Source organism: Elephantulus edwardii, unplaced genomic scaffold (assembly GCF_000299155.1).
Source record: "Elephantulus edwardii isolate Elephantulus edwardi_28Jun2011 unplaced genomic scaffold, EleEdw1.0 scaffold00207, whole genome shotgun sequence".
Lineage (NCBI taxonomy): Eukaryota > Metazoa > Chordata > Mammalia > Macroscelidea > Macroscelididae > Elephantulus > Elephantulus edwardii.
Window position 1 is genome coordinate 180,160 of NW_006399957.1, and position 15,326 is coordinate 195,485.

Sequence of the window (15,326 nt, forward strand, 5' to 3'; positions counted from 1 at the left end):
CGATTGGCACAGGACAGAGCGGAGTTTAGGGCTGTTGTACATAGGGTCACTATGAGTCGCAAGCGACTCGAAGGCGCATAACAACAACAACAACAGTGGCAAGAAGCTGCACTGCAATCCCAGAGATAGGCAGTTTGAATCCACCACATGCTCTGCTGGAAAAGGAGGGGCAATCTCTTCCTGTATCAGGCAGATACGATTTGACGATGCACACAAAAATAATAAAACAAAACCTTGTTTAAAAAAGCTTTCTTTTTTTAAAAAAAAATTTTAGGTCCAAAAAAATTTAATGTACTTTATTAGGATCTTAGTGAAAGTTAAGTGCAACAATGAATGAATGGAAACCCAAAATCTCTGTAAATGTTTATGAAAATTAATAAAATATAGGGGAAAAAAAAGGAATAGGAGGATAAAAAAAAAAGAAAGTTAACAGAAAAGTTGGATTTTCATTCATTCATTATTGCACACAAGGAGCTTTTTGCTAGCCATTTTCTGAGCCTATTTGATACTGTTCTTGTTATGTGCCTTTGAGTTGCCTGTGACTCATAGCGACCCCTATGAACAATCGCTCTGAACCCAGTCTTGTTGTTATGTGCCATGAGTCATTTCCGCCTCATAATGATCCCGTATGTACAACAGCCCTACACCCTGCTCTATGCTGTGCCAATCTTACTGTCTCTGACACATCTACTCTCATTACCCCAGTCACTGAATCAATCTATCCCTTCCCAGTCCTCTCTTGACCTAATCTCACTGTCTCCTACACGCCTACCCCCATTGCCCCTGTCACGGTGTCAATCCATCTCATCAGAGTCTTCCTCTCCTGTCTTGACCCTGCACCCTTCCAAGCACGATGTTCTTCTCCAAAGACTGGTTCCTCCTGGCAACATGCCCAAAGTAGGCGAGGCCAAGCTTCAAAAATCTTAGCTTCCAAGGAGCAACGCACTAGACTATCAGAAGCTCCCTTTTGCTTTAATCCCCTCCTCTGCGGTATATATGTGCAGGGAATTGAAAGGAAATGAAGTGCAGGACAGCACTGTGTTTCTGACTGTAGCTTTCATTGATTCTTATCTCCCAATGTCTAATTGGGCGCTTTGGTGGCCTAGTGCTAAGAAGCTGTGCTGCAATCCCAAAGACAAGCGGTTCGAATCTATTAGCTGCTCCACAGGAGAAGGAAGGGCAATCTCCTCCTGTGTGTTTGTTACTGTTACGTGACATCGAGTCGACCACGACTCATAGCACAACAGCTCTGAATCCTGCTTTATCCTGAGCCAACCTCGCTGTCTCTGACACAGCTCCCCTCAAGGTCTGAATTACCTGCTCTTCAGCCGTGAGTCGCCTCCACTGCGCGCGGTTCACGCCGCCCGGGGCGTGCCCCTGACAGCAGTCAGACTGCGCATGTGCGGAACGCGCGAGGGGGCGCAAGCGCGCCCCGGGGCGGCAACTCGCGCATGCGCGTGTGCGCGGTCACCTGGAGCTTGCAGCGCCAGCTGCGGGGCCTCGCGCTGGACGTAGGCTCCTAGGTAGAAGACCAGTCTTCCACTGGGAGGTCCGTGTGGATCCCGGGGCCGAGGCGGGCGGTCCGGAAGCCGGGGGGAAGCAGTGGAGCCGCGGGGCACCGGGTGGAGGCCGGGTGGAGGGAGTGGACGGCGCAGGGTGCGAGGCGGAGCTGGGGCCACCGGGTGGAGGTCCGGGGAGTGAGGAGCCCGAGTGAAGACAGGGGACGTGTTCCAAGTGGTGTAGACACGGAGGAGGAGACCAAGGAGGAAGATCAGATCGGCAGGGCCCGTTAGAGGTGGAGGAATTTTCGCCCCTGGTCGCAGGCCTTCCTGGCTCTCGAGACCGGACCAGCAGAGGTGCGGGTCTGATTCCGGGTCAGCCATTGTATCTGAAAAGTGGTTACAGCTGCCTTTTTTTTTTTTTTTTTAACAGCTGCTTTTCAATAGGTTGGTTTGTTTTTTTTTAGTTGGCTTTGGTTTTTTGTGGTTTTTTTTTTTTTTTTAACAGCTGCTTTTTTTTTTTTTCTAAATTTTTGTTTTATGTTGGTTTGTATGCAGAATTCGTATGCATTGTTTTCACACTTCTTACCCATTGTGTTTCATACATTCTTACACATTGTGTGTTATAAAATTAATCCGCATTGACTTAAACTCACCATTGCCCTGGTTTTTCAGGTTCTCGCCAGATCTTTCCCGTTTCTTTACCCCCCTCCCTCCACACATCAAATTGTGAGACCCTGTGATTTCTCCCCTGCCATCCTCACCCCTTTGCTCCCACCCCTTACCCCCTTGAACCTCCATACACGTTTTACTAGTTATATTTCTATTTTATAATAATAGTCCTATGCAGTATTTGTCTTTATGAGACTTCGTTATTTACTCAGCCTAATGCTCTCTAGTCTCTGCCAAATTCTGTAATACTTTTCGAAATCGTTGCTCATTGCTTGCAGCTTCTTGATGGAATCAAGGTGATTTGTTCTGCCACTAGGTGACAGTGACTGATGAGTGGAGCTCTCTGTCAGATACAGTCACGTTTTCAAGATGTCTTACATGCTTCCACATCTACACAATGGCTGGCAGGTGGACCAGGCCATTCTGTCTGAGGAGGACCGCGTCGTGGTCATTCGGTTTGGACACGATTGGGATCCTACTTGTATGAAAATGGATGAGGTTCTCTATAGCATCGCTGAAAAGGTAACTTTTCTTAATTTGGGGTGCATAATCACTTTGATAGTTTGATGTCCTTGCATTCCTTTTCCACTTGGTTGTTAAATTCAACAGTGAGGTCCGAAATTCATCTTGCATTCTATTCTATACCATAGACTAGTCCATTCTCATCTTGTGAACTGAGGACATTCCTCTGAAATTATAAAGACAGTTGAGATCTTATTCCATGGTTGTCTCAAAATTTAAAGAGGTTCATGACCCCATCCCAAAATAAGTAATTCCTCTCAATAAGATATTTTTAAAATTCACATCTGCATTGTGGTGCAAAAGCAGATAGACAGACTTTGGCAACGGACAGCTTATTTAGAAAGGATGACCTTTTTTATAACCTGTTTATTGTTTTATTTGTAAAATGCAACACGCAGTAAATCTTGTTCTTTTAAGACATGTGGTTTATAGATTTGAATTACTCAAATCTAGGTTGTATTAGAAGGACAGAGCTATGCTTTGTTAGAACTCGTTTTACATGAATACACTGGATTTGTCTGGTATTTGTTGGCTGATAATAAAAGTGCAGTTCTGTGTCCCATTATGTAACCAGACATTTAATTATTTTTCTGTAATTCCCCGATGGTTGGCTTTGATAGTTGCAATTGTAGCAGTAAGGGAAAAAAAACCCTAAAATATTAAGGAATTAATAAAGGATTACTGTTGTTATATGCTGCCATATCTCATATGACTCATAGTGACCATATGAACAGCTGATCAGAACACTTCTATGCCATCCTCATGAGTTCTGACACACTCAAGGCCATTGCCATAGTCACTGTGTCAGTCCATCTGGTTGAAAGTCTTCCTCTCCTTCGCTATCCCTCCACCTTTCCAATGTCCGTATTTGAAGAATAACCTAACATCCTGCTCAGAGCATGTGAGAAGAAGCTTCATCATCTTTACCTCCAAGGAGAACTCTGGCTGCACCTTCTCTAAGACATCTGTTTATTCTTCTGGCAGTCCATGGGATCTTCAGAACTCTTCTCCAACACCACAATTCAAAGGCATCCATTCTTCTTCTGTCATCTTTAAAACAGTAATATTCCATAAATTTGAAAGGTCAGTTATTTGAGTGGAGAGTAAAAGTAATAGAAGCATAGAAGAATTCTTCTCTTTTTAGGCTTAGAAGCAAGATTGGCATCCACTTCTTAAACAGCATGCCTTTGGAAACTCTTAATGAATATTACAGAAACAATGATAGTTACAGAACAGGGATCAGATCTTTGGTTCATAGGGTCTGTGTGATTCGTCCTCAACTCGATGGCACCTAACAACAAAAAACAACATCTCCCTTCTACTAGGAAGAACATGGGAGGTAGAGGTAAATACTTTAGGGTTAGGTCTTGGGTTTTGGTGCTACTTATTAAAATGCTTCTTGAGAATTCTGATTCAAGAGGTCTGAGTTGGGTGTCAAGAAACTGATTTTTTTAAAAAAACAAAACACAAAAAATTTATTTTTTCTGTGTGTGTACGGTCAAATCAGATCTGACTGGTACAGGAGGAGATTGTTCTTCCTTCTCCAGCAGAGCATTTGGTGGATTCAAACCATGTACCTCTTGGATTGCAGTGCAGCTTCTTGCCACTAGGACACCAGAGCTCGCCAAGGAACTGCCTTTTTAAGAAGCCCACTGGAGAATTCTGAGCTGCTGACCTTGGTCACACCTGGAGAAACAGGAGGAGTAGCCAGTGCTTCGCTTTTGCAGCAGCCTCTGCCTCCAGCTGCCAAAATTCTGAGGAGTTAGGTGCACCCCTTGGGGATTCAAAACAGTTCTCTTACCAGCTGGGGAACCATTTAACTGATTTATGCTCGAATGAGGTGCCTTGGTGGCATAATGCTTTAAGCACCGGACTGTTAACCCATCTTCTACTTCATGAGAGAATGATGAGCCGGTTCGAGTAAAGATTTCTAGTCTTGGCACTGTGTGGGATACGGTTCTACCCTCCCCCCAGGGATTGCTTTCATTATTATTATTAGTGTGTGTTTGTGTGTGTGTGTGTGTGTGTGTGTGTGTGTGTGCTCTTGGATTGCAGTGCAGCTTCTTGCCACTAGGCCACCAGAGCTCCCCTGGGGGTTGCTTTGAGTTAGAACTAACTCAATGGCAGTAGGGATTTGGTATACTGAAAAGGGTAAGGACAGATATTGGAATGTCATGAAGTATTGCCTGAAATCATTGGGGATATGTGTTTGGAACTTGTCACTGTTCTGCCCTGCAGGTGGCGGCATAAGCATGGAGTGATGCCCAGGCCCCTCCATCCCTGCAAGGCTAGGAGGCTAGAAAGAAGTCAAGGCTCCAGATCAGAGCAGAACTCAGCAAGATACTGTTAGATAGGACACGGACTCTGGGCATCAGTGTAAGTCTTAGGGCTTCAAACACTGCTCTCTTTCCTAACCTCAGTTTCCACTCTGGGTCAGTATGTCCTAGCTGCATGTGTGGCATTAGCCCTGTGGGAAGGATATTGATTCAACTCACTTTCATTGATTTTTCTTTTTTGGTATCAAAATTTCGGATTTATTTTTAACCAACTTTTATTATTGCAGTTACTCAGATTACAAATTTGAAAGATATAAAAAGACTTAATGACTTATTTTCTTCCTTATTAAATAAGAGCAAAGTATAAATTTATAATTCTAGACGCTCTTTATGGAGAAGCTCAGTGGGAATTTTTAAAATTGAAGGTTATAGTGTAAAGAACAATATAACTGTTTTTTTTTGTTCTGTTTATCTTTTTATTTAAGTTATTTTATGAGATTTATACACATAGCATAAAGAGTGCATAAGGCAATCTGGCAATAAAATATTTCCTATAGTGAAAATTACTAGAATAATAAAATTTTTAAAAAACAGCACTTATGATAATTTCTGAATTTCAGGGTAAAAAAATCCATTGATATAACTAAGCTTAACTCAAATTAGAAAACTGCAATACAATTACATGACATATTTACATTAGCTGAGGTGAACAATTTAATTTCAATTTTTTTCTACAATATGCAAATGATTATTTAACTATTTTCTTGAGATTGCTTGGTACCTGCCTCTAACGAACAAACATTTATATTTTTTCACAGTTTAAGAATCTAACTCATTCATGATGTCAAGTTAGAAAAACTCATAGCTGATCTTCCTTTGTATTTTCAAGGCTGTGGATCAGACGGGAGAAGATTGACCCTTTTTCTCTCCCAGAGCCTGATGGTGGATTCAAACTGCTAGAGAAGCTTGGCGTGTGGGTTAGCAGTGCAACTCCCGATGGGCTAGAACAACAACAACAGACCTTCCTTTTTAAGAGGCTAGTTATCTAAATTCAGGGTGCTAGTTCTGGGGGTAGGCTTTCTCTCTGTCAGCTCTTGTGGAAGGTCCTTATAACTGTTTTTTAAATTTTATTTTAATAATTTTAATGAACAAAGATTTTTGATTTCCATTCATTTCTTGTTGCACTTTTTTTCCCTGCCTAGCCCCCCCCCCAAAAAAAAACCCCTCTTTATTTTAAAATCATCCTTTGCAAAAATGGCAGCTGGTTCTCACCATGTAACAAGTTCTGTTTGGCTATCACAGTTGTTTTAAAGTGAGTCAAAGTTTTTGGTGGTGAGGCTGGCTGGACATGCTTGTACTGTTTCTTCTGAGTGTGATACTGACACTTGCTGCTTAGAGCCCTGCCCACCTTGTGCTGGGTTAGTTCTGAGCTATTAGTGCTGAGGTGTGTACAGCCTTAAATTAGTTTTAAGGCATAGCAGGCGTATCAAAGACTTTGCACATGTCTGGGGCTTGGTTTTTAATAAACACAGATAATTTATTTGATGGAATGGTAAGTATAGAGAAGTTTCCCTGTCTTCACAGCTGCTTATATATATACATGAGCTTTGAGGAGAGCTTGTTTCATGTCCATTTAAGCTGTTGCCTTTTGAAGAAGCAGAGTTTGTAATAGGGGCTTTAATGGTGTAGTCCATAGTGAGTTGCATTACTAACACAGAGGGGGTTTGAACAATCAGCAGCAGTCTCAATAGGACCTCAAACATGTCAGAGGGTTGCCATGAGTCAGAACCAAGTTGATGGCAGGATTTGGTTTGATTTCTTTGAATTTATAACAAGCAGTGCTTTTGAATTCACTGTTACCTGAACCCCAATGTAAATAAGAACACACAAGACACTGTTAAAAAGTCTATGTCAATAAATCTTAACTCTGAGATCATTGCTTTTCAACTGTATAACAGTGTATACATTACACAGCAATGCATATAACATTCTTACTGTGTAATGTGTGTAAACAGATTATAGTTAATAGAGATAAGGCATGAGGTTTGAATATATCCACTTCTCTGCTGGAGAAAGATAGGCATTCTCTTCCTGTGGTATTTATTGCTTCTGAAAACCCGAGGGAGGGTCTGCTATGGGTCGGTTCCTACTTAATGGTACACAACAAGAAGTTGGTAGGGTCAGGGTTAATAGCAAATTAATCTGAAGTATTGTACTGAGAATCAGTTAATCTACTGAAAGAAGATCCTCCCATGAGGAGTAAAATGATTGTCATGTTTCTTGGATTTATACAGTTTGGTATCTGGGTATGAACAGCCTTGGCATTTGCAAATGGACATTCAAGTTAAACTTTACCATTTACTGTCTAATCTTATATAGCTTGCTTTTGTGACCTGTTTTATTCATGTATGAGAAAAAGGGTAATGATACCTAATGCAAAGTTATTATGAGGATTAAGTGAGTTATTATATAAAAGTCTTCAGAACAGCTTCATTGTCATTGGTGACCCAGAGGTGATGCTTCTGGCAGCTCGAATCCACCAGTGACTCCTACAGGAAGACGGGCAATCTTTAGTGCAGTTTATAGCCTCTAGAAATTCACTGGAGAGTCAACTATGAGTATGTTCTGACTCCATCACGATGACTTTAACTTTTTCTTTATTTTTGTGATTATATCATTGTCAGTTGCTGTCAGGTGATAGTAACTTATAGGGGACCCTATGTATCAGGGTAGTGGTCCATGCGGTTCAGGAGCTGGTTTATGGCCAGACTCGGACCTCTAGCCTTTTTGTCAACAGCCCAGCATTTTAACAGTTTGTACCAACATTTCCACTATTATTACATCCTCTTTCAGATTACAAAATTTTTAAGTTTTATTATGAGTTGAGTTAATTAGGGCAGCTAGTTTTAGAAAATCCAGAGAGTTTTGATGATTTTAAGTTGATTTTTATATTAGTTGAAGACCTCTTTGTAGTTTTCACAATTGTCTTTTATTAGTGTCTTTATAAATCTAATCTTTAACCATCTGAGAAAAACATCAGCAAATTAATGCACTAGAGCATTGCATGTAATTTGTTACTGATGACAAGACACACCAAAAAACCCCCCAAAGATGGTGCTGCTTAATGTAAATCTGCGTTCAATTTTATGATGATTTTGAAATTACCTAAAAAAAATACACAGTAGAACTGACTGGAGGAACTTTTTTTTTTTTTTAAGATTTTGAGGTAGATTCTTAGCTTCAGTTGAAGTGTCCAGGCAAAAGAGTAGAATAACACTTGGCACCAGGTGCCAGCATGGGGTTATGCATTCTGCATGCTACTTCATTTTTTCTTGGAAGCAGGTTCTTGGAATGCAGGGGGATGTTGGAGAATTTAATCATGGGCTGATCTGGAGAAAGAGGAAGCATGCTTGCAAAATGTGTAGGTGACAGGACTGCTGAAGATGTTTATTTAGATGATTAAAGGAATGTATATAAAAACAAATGAAAAGGGAGCTCTGGAGGCCTAGTGGAAAGAAGCTGGCTGCAATCCTGAAAGCATGCAAGTCAGATCCACCAGATGCTCCACTGAATTATGGGTATTCTTCTCCAGTGCCGTTTCGATCCAGTTCGACAGTACGCAACAAGAAAACAAACCAAAAAAACCCTGAAAGGTTGCAATTATAGAGTGAAATTAAATTTAGGCATGTTAATTGGGTTTTTTTAAAAACCTATATTATTCAGGAACTAGTTAAGATTACTTTTAGTGTACTAGACAAAATGTTATTTTAAGTATTATATGCTTGTGTAAATTAAAACACCTGTTAGAAAGGTTAAGAGTATCTAAATGACATAAGAACTTGAAAGAAGAAGAAATTTAATGGCTTAACCTAATGTTCAGGTAGTAGTAGAATTGATAGAATCCTTTTAGAAATCCACTTGGGATTGTATCAAGATCATTGATAATTTGCCCTGGAAATTTTACTGCTAGTTATCGCTTCAGTAGAGAGAAAGAAAATGTAAATTTGCAAGTTTTATGTTCCAGAAGTTTACCATTCTTATAGCAAGATTGGAAACAGCCATCATGTTAGATGGTAGTGATGATGGTGGTATTTAGGTGCCATCGAGTCACTTCAACATGGGCAAGTTGCTAGGAGAGGCTATTCTTTAGAGAAGGATAATCATGCTTGGAATGGTGGTGGGACAGCAGAGGAGATGAAGACCCTCACGGGATGGATTGACACAGTGACTGTAGCAGTAGGCTCCAGTGTGTCAGAGATTGTGAAGTTGGCACAGGATACAGTAGGTTCAGATGTGTTGTTTGTAGATTTGCTATGAGTTGTACTTGACTCAACAGCATCTAATAATAATAATAGTAATAATATTAATAATGGTAGAGATGGTGAGGACAAACAGGCTTCAGGTCTGATGTTCAGAGGGTCACTGGAATGATGTTTAGCAGCACGTGACAACAGCAGCGACATTGAGTACAGTGCTAGGCATCAGGCTTGCTCTTGGTACAGGGCCCTGACGTGCACTTAGTCTTCACTCAGCCAACTCCTCAAGCCAGGCTGTGGCAGAGCTTTGAGCCCCACTGGATGGAATACTATTTGGTGACCTTGTGAGGAATAATTCCACTGTGTATACCATAACGAATTATGGATGACATGGTGAAGAATGGAAATTGCAGAACACTTATTTGTGCCATGTGGAACCTGTACATAGACCAAGAGACATTTGAACTAGACAAGGAAGTAACTGCATGGTATGTGACTATATGAAAACTTAGTGGCATTAGAATCGGAAGAAGAGTTCAATGACACAGCCATTCTTGCTGAAAGTTAAAGAGGACTGGATGCAATCACTGAACATCAGTGACCACAGCGTTTAGTATTAATTACTTCTCAACATAAAACAAAAATCCTCACAGTGGGATCATAGGCAAGATCTTGGTCAACAGAGAAAAGATTTAACAGTGATTTAACTTTATGTGGATCCATAATCAACACACATGGAAGCAGTAGTCAGGAAATCACTGTACCGATTGATGAGAAAACAGCATATTGCACTAAATAAATTTGCAAACGTGTTTAAAAGCAAAGAGAATAAGGTATACCTGACCCTATCATTTTCATTTGCTTTATATACATGTGAAACCTGGACAGTTGAATAAGGAAGGCTGAAGATGAATTTATGCCTTTGAATTGTGTTGGCCAAAAAAATATTGAATATCCCAGAGACTGCCAGAAAAAAATAACCCAAAAACAAACCAAACTGTCTTGAAAGAAGTGCAGGCAGAGTGTTCCTTAGAAGTGACATTGAGATGTAATGTCACATATTATAGAAGTGTTATCCGGAGGTACCAGACCCTGGAGGAAGATCTCATGCTTGGTAAAGCAGAGGGTCAATGAAAAAGAGAATGACCCTCAGTGAGATGACCGTCAGTGGCTGCAGTAATAGGTTCAAACACAGCAACAATTTGGAGGCTGGTGCAGATGAGGCATTGAGCTGTATACATGGATGTCATCACTGTGTCAGAACTCATGTGACAGAACCTAACATCTCTACTTCAGGGTGTAACCTGACTTACTAAGAGACTTAATGAAAGAGATGTGCCTCTTGCTTGCTGGCTTTCTGTGTTTATGAAGCCAGCCTGGAAATAAGAATCTTCAGGTTCTGATAGTAATCTTTTGTGTTAAGATTCAGACTGGGGTTTGATGCCTGGGAGACAAAAGGAAACAGGTGTTTGCACCTTTAAGTTAGAGTTGCTTTTTGATTGTTATAGCCCACAAATCTTAAGTTGCCATGTTGCTTAATATATTTTCAATACTGGAAAAATAAAAATTTGTCAGCTTTTCAGCTTTTTGCTGAAGTGTATAATCTATAGCCTTTTTCCATTTGATTTTTAAAAAATATTTGCATGATGTCCATATTTACTATAATTGTTTTTTATGCTGTCCATGCCACTGAGCAAGGCATAAAAGGAGCAAAAATAAGTTGAGCTTTGATCCCTGCTCTTACACATTTGAGCTCTGGTGACTTAGGGGTAAGGAACTGCACTGCCAACCCAAAGGCCCACAGTTTGGATCCACCTGCTGATTCTTGAGAGAAAGATGGGCAATCTCCTGTGTGATTTATTGCCTCTGAAAACTCACTGGAGGGTCAGCTATGGGACAGTTCCAACTTCTTGGTACTTAACATCTCATACTACTGCTTATTAACTCATACTAAGTGAGCTCTGGTTGCCTAGTGGTAAACTGCTGCACTGCAATCCTGAAGGCACACAGTTTGAATCCACCAGCTGCTCCGTGTGAGAAAGATGGACATTTCCCTCCCGTTCTTTTAACTGCTTCTGAAAACGAGCCAGAGGGTCAAATATGAGTTTGGTCAGACTTCACGCAACAATACTACTTAATGCCCATTTTATGGTCTTATTAGTGGTGTTTTTGTTTTTAGATAAAACCAGAATACTGTTTTGTTCATCTGCCATACTTTAACTCTGGCACCACAGGAAAACAGGGTGTGAGAAGTGTGTTAAGTTGGAATGCATCCAATCAAGTAGGCCCATACAGGTTGAATGTCTAAAGACATTGCACTAAAGGCCTTAAACGATGTCTTCTACTTAAGGCCGATTTGTGCCATCACATCCATGCTCTCACAGGAGCCCCTGGGACCTGACTACTTGTAAACTTTCGGGGGAAGGTGATGGTTTAAATTTCTATATTATTTTTGTTCATGTACCCCAAAAGAGTTAAATCAGCCCCTGTAAACAGTCAAAGCTATTTTGTCAAGTTTGTATGGTATCACTGTCCCAAACATTTTTGTATCAGATATTTAAAGCAAATCCCAGTATGCTATTTTAGCTGTAAATTACAGTCAAGTTTTTTTAAAATTTGCTTTATTGGATGAATTAGGCATATTAGCTGGTGAGCCTAGAGACAGTATGTATAAAGAACCTCCAAAATGTTCCCCCTCCTTTGTCTTGGAGATTCTGTTCTAGAACTCAAATTATTTAGGATAAGTAATGAAATGTATACACAAATTAAGAGTAAGTCTTCAGTTACAGCTGAATAATTGATTTTGATAAAAATGCCTGGGTTATTTATATCCATGAGAAGATAGAAGAAGAATAAATATGTGATTTACGGAAAAATACTTTAGTATGATGACTCAGGCTTACTTAATATACAGCCTACACATTTTTATACTTGGAAAATAAAAGGTGAGGAGAGTATACTAGAGTACTAACAGCAGTTGCCTCAGTTGTTGGCATTGAAGATAATTCTATTTTTCCATAATTCTAAAGACCTTGTTGTTAATAAAAAAAAAATATTAATTTGAGATAATACCTCTTAATACTTACCAGTAAGCAAATCTAAATAATTAGAATTTTCCCAAGTTATGAGAGACATACTTTGGAAATATTTGTTTAATACATGCAATTAATATTTTTAGAGGCAGCATCTATAAACATATGGCCTAGTGGCAAGAAAACTGCATTGCAGTTTTAAAGGCATGCTGTTCAAATTCACCAGCTGCTCTGACGGAGAAGGATGGGCAGTCTCTTCCCATGCAGTTTGCCTCTTAAAGCCCACTAGATGGTTAGCTATGGGTCGGTTGCAACTTGATACCACCACTAGATAGAGCATTACTTAATAATAGCTGTGTAGTGTGCTCTCTGTGTGACTTCTCTATGCTGCTGAATAAGCTTAGCTAGACATCAAGTGTCCTGAGGGCAAAGAGGACTGGGTCCCATCGATCAGGGGTCATAAGAGTGCTCCCTATGGCAAGTACATTGGTACTCCTGAGCCACGAGGTTGAAAAACTAGTTTGAAAATTACTTTGTTTTATACAAATTGATATTATTTGTTAAGTATGCTGTTGTGGAAGGCAAACCAGATTGACTTGATATTTTAGGGGTGGTGCCTTTTTGTTTTTATCTCCTTTGTTTTTTAGGTTAAAAATTTTGCAGTTATTTATCTTGTGGATATTACAGAAGTACCTGACTTCAACAAAATGTATGAGTTATACGATCCTTGCACTGTCATGTTTTTCTTCAGGTATGTTGCATCATCTTAAAGTTGTTACCTATACTGACTGTAAACACTAGTGTAACCAGGATGTCTTCAAATCATTTTCTTTAGAAACAATCAAACTACAATATCAAGACATGATCAATGTGAACCTTTTGAAATTTTTTCAAGATAATATTTCCAGTTTTAACATTTACTCAGTAACAAATAATCCTTTTGTAGTAACTTTGCCTGGAAATTTAGGTGGCTTACACGTGAATGGAAGATACTGTTTTTATTTATTTATTTTTTTTTTACTTTTGTTATTAAGTACAGTCTAGTTTCTAGTTTGACTCAGCAACCGGATGAATAACAGACCTGAACTCTGCCCTATCCTGTACTATCCTCAACCTCTTTGACATACTTGAGCCCATTGCTTCAGTCCCTGTGTCAGTCTGTCTCATTAAGGGGCTTCTTTTTCACTGATCGTCCATCTTTCCAAGCATTAATGTCCCTTTGCAAAGAATATCCCCTCATAGCATCATGGCCAAAGTATGTGAGATGAAACTTTGCCATCTTTGTTTCTAAAGAGTACTCTGGCTGTCCTTTGTCTAAAACAGATCTGTTTGTTCTTTTGGATATTCCATACTCTTCTCTGACATCACAACTCAAAGACATCAATTCTTCTGTCATCCTTATTCATTGCCCAGCTCTCAGAGGCATAGCAAGAGATTGAAAAGACCATGGCCTGGATCAGGTGCACCTAAGTTTTTAAACTGACAGCAGACTCTCAAGGCAATAGGTCTTTTGATTTCTTGACTGCTGGTACCAAGAGTGTTCTTTGTGGATCCAGTAAGATGAAATCATTGACAGTTTCAGTCTTCTGTCCATCTGTCATGTGTTCCCTAGTAGTGAGAATTTTGTCTGTTTTATGTTGAGAGATAATCCATATTGGAAGCTGTTGTTTTTTGATTTGCAGCAGGTGCTTCAAGTCCTCTTCACATTTACAGAGTTGTGCACATCTGAAGTTGTTGATGAGCCTTCCTCTGATCCTCATGACACACTCCTCCTCATAGAATCTAGCTTCTCAAATTATCTGCTCAGCATACAGGTTAAATAGGTATGGAGAAAGGATACAGCCCTGATACACACCTTTCCTGATTTCAAACCATGGTGTGTTCCATTGGTTGGAACAACAACTTCTTGGTAGAGGTATAGGTTTTACATGTGCCTAATAAAGTGTAACCATAATTTATTATGATCCACATAGTCAAGTGCCTTTGCATAGTCAATAAACCACAAATAGACAACTTCTGGTGTTCTCTTCTTTCAGCCACAGTCCATCTGACATCAGCTTTGCTATTCCTGGTGCCTCGGCCTCTTCTAAACCCAGCTTGAACCTAATGGCGATTCCCTGTCAGTGTCCGTTTTTTTTTTATGATCTTCAGCAATATTTTGTTTGCATGTGATTAATGGTACAGTTTGATAATGTCCATCTCCTGTTGGATCACTTTTCTTGGGAATGGAACAAATACAGATCTCTTCCATTTTGTCAGCCAGGTAGCTGTCTTCCAAACTTGCTAGCACAGACTGGTGAGCCTATCTATGGCTGCATCTGTTAGCTGAAACATGTCAGTTGTTATTCTGTCAGTTGCTGGGGGCTTAATTTTTGCCAGTTTTTCAATGCAGCTTGAACATAATCCCTCATTACAGCTGAACCTTTTTTTTTTAAATTTTTTTATTATTTTTGTGTCAGTGTATTTTTTTTTAATTTTTTATTATTTTTGTATGAGTGTATGGATCTTTTACTGTATGCTATTTCATGAAATATTTCTGTATTGGCCAGTTTTATTTGGTACAATGACTATGTATTCCTTTCATCTCTTTTGATGCTTCCTGGATCATTCAAGATTTTGCCCAGAGCATCTCTTAGAATTGCAAATCAAGGCTTAAATTTGTTAATTCATTTCTCTCAGCTTGAGAAGGGCTGAGTGAGCTCTTCCCTTTTTACTCTCTAACTCTGTACAGTCTATTGCTTTGCCATCTCAAGCTGCCCTTTGAAATCTTGTTCATCTCTTTTACTGCAGCATCACTTCTCCTCCCCCCACCCCCTTCCTTTTGGACTTCTTGAAGCTCTAGTGCAGTTTTCAGTCTTCTGACATCCATTTTGGCTTTTTTTTTTCTCTTCTGTCTATATTAATGACGTTTTGCTCTTTAGATGATAATACTATCCCACAACTTATCTGGTCTTCAGTCATGCCTATTTTTTGAAATTTAAGATATATTTAAATATGATCTGTTGATAAAAGATCAATTTTACAATGACTCACCAAAAAGTATAGTATCTGTGACCTTTTTTTTCTTTT

The 15,326-nt window shown here is 39.6% G+C and overlaps 1 protein-coding gene across 1 annotated transcript in view; it reads left to right on the forward strand.

Annotated features, from left to right (window-relative positions):
* The first annotated feature begins 2,540 nt into the window (after window positions 1-2,540).
* Window positions 2,541-15,326, forward strand: part of TXNL4A (thioredoxin-like 4A) — a 14,514-nt gene continuing 1,728 nt past the window's right edge. Inside the window, exons 1-2 of the mRNA XM_006897223.1 lie at window positions 2,541-2,693; window positions 12,905-13,008. Coding sequence (XP_006897285.1) covers window positions 2,541-2,693; window positions 12,905-13,008 — 257 coding nt within the window. The remainder of the gene's footprint in view (window positions 2,694-12,904; window positions 13,009-15,326) is intronic.